Source organism: Notolepis coatsorum (assembly GCF_963971535.1).
Source record: "Notolepis coatsorum genome assembly, chromosome: 12".
NCBI classification, from domain to species: domain Eukaryota; kingdom Metazoa; phylum Chordata; class Actinopteri; order Aulopiformes; family Paralepididae; genus Notolepis; species Notolepis coatsorum.
In genome coordinates this window covers 72068986-72077256 of record NC_140176.1, presented here as the reverse complement: position 1 = coordinate 72077256, position 8271 = coordinate 72068986, and the positions used below count along the sequence as shown (strand labels likewise).

Genomic DNA, 8271 nt, shown 5'->3' with positions numbered 1-8271 from the left:
CCAGATCTTCTTCACCAGCCGGGCGTCGAACGTCCTGCTCTGGTTGTTCCGAGACGGGAATGCCAGGCGCTCGTCTTTCCAGTAGTGACGCAGGTACAAGGTCATAGTGAAGTCCTGTGAGGTTACAGAATGTGGAGACTTTAGGACAGTGGTTCTCAAACAGGGGTCCTTGAGGGGTTCCAGGAAGTCCCCAGATAAATGGCGAATAGTTTAATTTCACTAATATTTCTTCACTAGAAGTTAGTGCAGTGAGAGATCTCTACGAATGACTATTCTTTTCATAGAGAAATGTAACAGAGAGAGAGAGAGAGAGAGAGAGAGAGAGAGAGAGAGAGAGAGAGAGAGAGAGAGAGAGAGAGAGAGAGAGAGAGAGAGAGAGAGAGAGAGAGAGAGAGAGAGAGAGTGAAAGAGAAAGAGAGAGAGAGAGAGAGAGAGAGAGAGAGAGAGAGAGAGAGAGTGAGAATGGGGGGGGGGGGTAGGCGAAAGTAACAAGTAATGTAACTAGTAACGTATACTTTCTCAACCCCCACTTCAAACCTCAGCGTAATTTGACGTCATTTCAACATGGCCACCCACATCCTATAAACGTTAATGTTGTTAGCTGTACATTTGTAAGTGTATTAGCTATATGTTGTTGTAAACTGTCTTGTAGTTCATGCGAGACAAATTGTAAGAAAAAACTGCCAAAAAAGTTTCACGTGAGCATCCATGATTTGTTCTGACGTTGTAGCTCGAACGCACATACAGTAGGTTGGACACAACGCCTTTCCCAACTCCAGCTTCCCACCTCCAGCTTCCCACTTCCAGCTTCCCACCTCCAGCTTCCCACATCCAGCTTTCCACCTCCAGCTTCCCACATCCAGCTTTCCACCTCCAGCTTCCCACTTCCAGCTTCCCACTTCCAGCTTCCCACCTCCAGCTTCCCACCTCCAGCTTCCCACCTTTGACCAGAAACGAATGCAGCGTAAGGATCCAGAAAGTTGACTTCCGGTTTGAGAACGATATGTAGCGGACACGTTTGGTCAACGCTCCGCTCCCGTTAACGCCAATTTCGCTTCAAAACCTTATTTGCACAACACTAATGTGTTTAAACCTCATCGTATATATTAAATAAGACCTTCTACTAACTATATCAACAGAAAGAAAGATTCAACATGGGACAAAAGGAAAAGAAAGATACTGGAAAGAGACACGGAGTAGACAGTACAACGGACCCGGCTGTGACACGCTCAGCGAGGGATATAGCAGCGGCCAATACAATGGCACCGGTGTTGACTTGCCCCGTTGGGGAGACAGCAGCTGATAATATAACGGCCCCGATGACGACTTGCCCCGGGAGGGAGATAGCAGACTACAATATAACGGCACCGGCGGGGACGAGCTTCGTGAAAGGGAAAGCAGTGGAAATTGAGAAGAAAATATCCGACAATACCGCCACGACTCCCAACGCTCCTACAACCTCAACTGATACAGGCATGGAGAATACACCACCCGATTTCAAGTCTCTGACTAACCTGATAAAGGATCGGATGGATAAAGCGGACGTCAAGGCGGATGCCAAGGCTGACGCTTTCAAATTACACATCGACGCCTTCAAATTACACATCGATGCTAAATTCGAAGAGGTTAAAACAGCGGCCGCAAATCAATCCGAGCGTATTACTGCAGTGGAAAACACTGTGATCGAAATCACATTGAAAGTCGAGGAGAGAAGGCTTTTCACGATGGATTCATGGAGCTAGCGGAGGAGATACAACAGGTGGACAAAGCGCTTTTGAAGAAAATACAAGACAACGAAGAGAGAGCAATGGAGAGGCTGCTCGAGACCGAACGTCACTACCCTAATTACTACTAATATCCGTATTGTGGGATTGGATGAATCAGTCAAATGCACAGACGACACATTTCCAACAGTGTTAGCTGAAATTCTAGGTAAAGAAATCCTCCCCACAGTGCCGTTAGTGGACCATTGTAATAGAATCGGTACCCGGGACCCCAACGGCAACAAGACGAGGGTGATCATTGCTACTCTGCGTAAAACAGAAATAAGAGACATGATCATCAGAGAGGCACGTAATCAATGGGGGAGACTGAAATATAATGACAAACCAGTGTCGTTCTACGAGGATTTATGCAGGGAGGCTATAACCCGACGTGCCCCTTACAAAGAAGTGCTGCAGAAACTCTACAGGAGGAAACTCAAACCCAGCCTTCGCTACCCAGCGTCTCTCTCCATTGTGGGGGAAGATGGAAAAAGATTCGGGTTACGCTTGCCTGAAGACGCCGAAGAATACATGAAGCAACATGATACGGGCCCCCCGGGGCCGGACGCACCATAGGCCCGTCTCAGAAGACAAGCTTATTCATCTCTTTTTCTTATTTTTTCTTATTTTTATTAGAATGACTTTGCCACGGCTCAACTACAAAAGCGACAGCAAATAAGCCTGTAGGCAACATTGAGGTACAAAGAGTTTAATACGAAACGATAGGCACTATATTTATAGATTTCTGGTTTTTGTGCAGGCAATAATCTAACGTCGACATTGGGAACACTCTGGAACATTCTGGATTCTTCTTTCGATCGTTCAGGATCATACTGGAATATACTGGAAAACACTAGAAGGACATAACTCTTGGACAGGAAGAATATTCTGGAACATAACATCAGTGTTTACAAATATACAAGGGTATTCTACAAATTTCTAGAATACACTGTACTCCTACAATGAAGGCCTGTGAACAATAACATCCGGTATGTATATGCATATGAACCAGATATGGAAGTTCAATAAACCCTCATAACGGTTTAACGCCCACACTTGTCGGGGGACGAACCGCATACAAGGTTTTAAAAACCTCATCCTCATCTAAAGATATAAGCCTGACAAAGTTATTTTAATATTTTAAGCAATTGCTCCACTGCTTTAGGGATTTGCATAATTTAGTTCTAAAAATCTCTTTTTTTTGCTGATTTTTATTTTATTTTTTATTTGTTTTCTCTCTTTTCTTTTTCTCTTTTTTCTGAAGGTTCCAACATAATTATACATGTTAGTAGAAGGTTCAAATAAATATACCAATGGAGGTATATTTTTCATTTTTCACACTATTTTTATTACATTAATGGGAAGGCGCTAGACCACGAGTGACATTCTATTAAATTAGAATGAAAGTTTTAGATCCTATGGCAATTAGCATAGGAAAGTTAAGGTTAAAAGGCTCATTTTGGGCAATCCGGTGGTTTAAGGGAGGGAGTTATACGCAAAGGTTGTGTCTATGGAACACAGTCCTGTACGACTCTCTGAGGGAGGGGGATTTAGGGTATTATTTGTATATATGTATGTTTTTAAGCTCGGCTCTCAACGGGACCTCAATAGTTGGATATATATCCATTGTGGATTCGCACTCCAGAAGCATTACCAACAACTACACAACAACATGTATAGATTATGGCTAGTTTGAATATAATGATCTGGAATACTGGGGGAATAAATAATCAACATAAACGCAAAAGCGTGCTCACACTGATGAAAAACAAACAGGTTGACGTGGCTCTGCTAAGCGAAACGCACATTTTAGTGGAAGACAAAGCTACGTTAGCGGACAACATATACCATAACATCAGTCACTCTTCATTTGGAACGAGAACCCGTGGAGTTGCTATAGTCGTAAAACGGAAGTTGAATATTGAATTGAAGGGAGTATGGTCTGATGCAGATGGTCGGATAACCATAGCTAAGATTGTACACAGGAATAGGAAAATAGCGTTGGTAGCGGTATATGCCCCAAATTTGTACGAAGCTAATTTCTACACTACACTTACCAGAACAATGTTAGACCTTCCTGAATACTCATTTATAATTGGTGCGGATTTTAATGCCATTTGGGATCCTGGGATGGATAAATCTTATCCCACCTTTTCCAACGAACAGAAAAATTCATCTAATGCGTTAAAGGATTGGTCGAAGAATACAGGTGTAAATGATCTATGGCGATCACTCAACCCCACGACCCGGAAGTACTCCTGTCGATCTGCAAGACATAACACACTTTCCAGAATAGATTATGTTTTTGCATCCCCGAGACTATTTAATAACTATGACGTGGAAATGGTACCCAATGCACTATCAGATCACTGTTATTTACTCCTAAAAGGATCATTTGGTATACTGTCATCCCGAGCCCCAAGATGGCGCTTTAACTCGATACTGCTGAATAACAAGGAATTCATTACACAACTCAAAGAAGCTCTTTCTGTATTCCTACTGGAGAATGCGAAATCGGTGCAGGACCCCAGAATATTATGGATGTCGGTAAAGGGATTGATCAAGGATTTTACCGGGTGCTTTTCCTCCAAAATACGCAAGAATCGTAGCTCAAAACTGGCAGAGCTGGAAACGCTTTACTCTACGTTATTTTCTTCTTTACAATACAACTACTCGGTTCGACTGGAAAATCAAATTAATGTGCTAAAAAAAGAGATTAACGCCATTTATAAACAACAATCTGAAGTACAAATACGTAGCACAAGACAACAGCACTACTCTCATGGTTCTAAACCAAGTCACCTACTAGCTATGCGGTTAAGAGTCAACGCAAAATTTGCAGATATAAATTCCATTAAAGCACAACAAGGACTTGTTACAGACCCTAAAAAAATCAACGAGACATTCAAAGAGTTCTACTCCAACTTGTATAAATCAGAAACGACCTTCGATCAAAACAAAATGGACACATATCTTAATCAAATTAACCTCCCCAAACTATCAGAGGATGACGCTAAACAGTTAGAAACACCCATCACATTAGATGAACTTAGGGAGGCCATATCTGAAATGCAAAGTGGTAGGGCTCCTGGAAGAGACGGTATCCCACCAGAAATGTACCTCTCATGTTTGGACGTAATTGGACCCCTATTACTTAATATGATTTTATACTCAATCAAGGAAGGGAACTTCCATAAGAACGACAATATTGCACTCATAACAGTCCTCCTTAAAAAAGACAAAGACCCCACCGATTGCGGTAGTTACAGACCCTTAAGCCTCCTCGGAACCGATATCAAGCTGTACTCTAAGGTATTAGCCATCAGACTCCAAAAGCATATGACGTCTTTAGTTCATCCGGACCAGACTGGCTTCATAAGAGGCCGCTTGATCACGGATAATATAAGACGATTACTACACGTACTAGATGCCAGCAAGGATGACACCACACCTAAGGCGATGCTGTCCCTGGATGCGATGAAAGCTTTTGATAGGTTGGAATGGTCTTATCTATGGGCAGTATTAGAAAGGATGGGGTTAGGAAAAGGATTCATTGATATAATTAAAGTATTATACAAAGACCCATCGGCCATGATTACAACAGGTATAATCACCTCCGAAATATTTCCAGTATCACGCTCTTCTAGACAGGGTTGCCCTCTTAGTCCCGGACTATTCGATTTATCATTAGAGCCTTTAGCACAATATATAAGACAATCCCAATTGATAGAACCAATCGCAATCAAGGGCACACAACATAAAATTAGTTTATATGCGGACAACGTAATACTGTTCATGCAAAACCCTAACACCGCAATGCCTCATTTTCTCAAGTTGATTGATGACTTTGGCAGTCTATCGGGATTTAGGATAAATTGGCCAAAGTCGGCTTTCCTTCCACTTAATGCCCCTGCAAAAAATATACTCCTTCCAGAAGAAATACCAATGGTTAAATACTTTAGATGTTTGGGAGTTGAAGTATTCCCTACTATAAGCCAAACGGTGAAGTACAATTACATAAAAATCCAAAATAAGATCAAATACGACTTTGACAGGTGGTCAAAACTTAAAAACTCAGTTCAGGCACGGGTATCAATAGTTAAGATGGATGTCCTACCTAGAATCAACTTCATTAGCTCAATGCTACCGTTACCCCCTCCAGATGGTTACTGGAAAAAATTACACTCTACCGCATACAAATTTATTTGGAATAACAAACCACCACGTATAAAAAGATCCACTGCACAGAGAAACAAAGCCGATGGAGGTATGGCATTTCCAGATTTTTACCACTATTTTAAGGCGTACACTTTAAGACCACTGACAACCTGGTTTGATTCCCAAGAATCAGTATCCTGAAGAAATGTTGAAGTAAATATAGTAGCACCACATATACTGCAGGACATAGTATACACCAAATTATCAATTAAGCAATGCGAATTGAAATTTGGCCCCATTATTACTCATGCGATCCGGATATGGCGCGAAACACAAAAAAAAGATTCTAACCCACATAAATGGCATAGTCATACTCCCCTATTCAATAACAATGCACTCCTGATTGGAAAACAACCTATAAGATACCCTAAATGGGAAAAGCAGGGCATACACACATTAGGAGATGTTTTCAACAAACAGGTTTTTTGTAGATATGAAGAAATACATAAAAAATGTAATCTCACCAGATCCACATATTATTTTTACGCACAGTTATTGGTATGTTTGAAGGCTCATGGAGTCCCATTAAGGATACAATTGAACACCACAGATACCACAAATTCTTCTATGAAAGAGAGACATCGAGAGGTTTTGTATCAGATTTGTATCATCAATTACTAACGTCCTCGTATGGAATCCTCCCCCTAGACTCAGTCTGGAGGAGGGATATACCAGACCTGGAAATAAATGTTGATTGGCAAGAAGCCTGGGCAAGAGTTTCGACTTGTGTCACGTAACCCGGACCATCAACAAATCAATCTTAACTATATTCATAGGACATACCTGACTCCTATAAGATTGAACAGAATGGGACTTAAACAAGACTCCAGATGCTCCTTATGTACAAATGGGGATGAGGGTACATTTATGCACATGTACTGGGATTGCCCACCAGTTAAGATATTCTGGAAAGAAGTGTCCCAGCAATTATCAAATTTCTTAATTCTGAATATACCTGTACACCCCTCTGTATTGCTGTTGAATGATGTTTTTGAGTTTGCAGTCCCTATACAGCTAAAGAGATTAGTTTTATCTGGTATCACAGCGGCTAAAAAGCTGATAGCATCATGATGGTTTCAACCGGAAAAAATTTGTAGGAAGGTTTGGATTCTTACATATCTCGATGTGATTTATCTAGAAATATCTACAGCAAGGATTTTAGGTGTCAGTGAATCCAAAATTGCAATGTGGTTAGAAGTGGTGGAGAGAATAAAAGCTAGCATATGAATTGTAGTGCCTGGTAAGGAGCGAATGATAATGGATGGATTATCCAAGTGGGGGTCCGGGGGGGGGAGCGAGCGAGAGCATATGTGTGTAGGGTATTAGATAACAAGTATTAGGTATACAGTATATCTCGTATAATACATTTATTTAAATGGTGATTTAATTGGATGTGTACTGTTAATTAATGCTTGTATATCTAATTTTATGTTGTTATGTTTATGTTTATGTGTATGTTTAAAAAAATATATATATATATAAAAAAAAAAAAAGGATCCAGAAAGTCAGAGCGGCCCATACCATGTTGACCTCTGAGATGCTGTCGATGCTCTCCACCTGCACATCGATCCCCACGGGGATGGCCCCACCTGGATACGGGATTAGAAGGGAAATCTCATGAGATTACCATCAGAGAACACCATGCAGCAGAGTAAGGACGGGATTAGTCATGTTGAGGGGGTGATATGCGTTACCTGTAATCACATTACTTTTTCCCATAACATTTTGGGGAACGTCTGTACAACTCAAAGACACTCTGAGATGTGATACAATAAGACATCGTGGTACTGGTATGGGAACCTCCAAATATTGTAAGAGTATAGTTAACACAGCCAGCAAAATTGCTGGTAAACCTCATCATCAGTAGAGGGGTAGTCAGCTATGTCAATCTTGGAGTGCAGTTAATTGGAGGGCAAACATTCACTTAAGATTAACATCCCCCCTCCCCACTGTTTTCTCTTTCAATAAAAAATAAGTGAATGTCGGTCCTCAGAGTGCACTCCAAGGATGACGTAGCTGGCTATGGCTGCAGCAGCATTCCAGATGGCTTGCGTACACAGCTGGGACACAGATGTCATACATTTCCTCTTTTCGGGAAACTGAGGAGCTTCGACACCAGCCAGCACACTCTGTCCATGGTCTATAAATCAGTAACCGAGAGTGTTCTCACGTTTAACATCGTCTGGAAACCTCAGGAAACAGGGTTGTCAACCAGGCCAGCAGGCAGCAGACATATTATGAGTCCAACAACAGGACTTATTTTCTCAATCCACAACCAAAAATCAATCCA

General features: G+C 41.5%; 1 protein-coding gene across 1 annotated transcript in view; it reads right to left on the bottom strand.

Moving 5' to 3' along the window:
- The window catches only part of LOC311237704 (gamma-aminobutyric acid receptor subunit rho-3-like), a gene marked incomplete at its 3' end in the record, with an annotated part of 14814 nt that extends 7248 nt beyond the window's left edge, over positions 1 to 7566 (bottom strand). The window contains exons 1-2 of the mRNA XM_084325670.1: positions 7503 to 7566; positions 1 to 114 (exon numbers count right to left, since the gene is read on the bottom strand). The exon at positions 1 to 114 is cut by the window's left edge and continues 110 nt beyond it. Coding sequence (XP_084181796.1) covers positions 1 to 114; positions 7503 to 7505 — 117 coding nt within the window. The 5' untranslated portion in view covers positions 7506 to 7566. The remainder of the gene's footprint in view (positions 115 to 7502) is intronic.
- Positions 7567 to 8271: the final 705 nt, after the last annotated feature.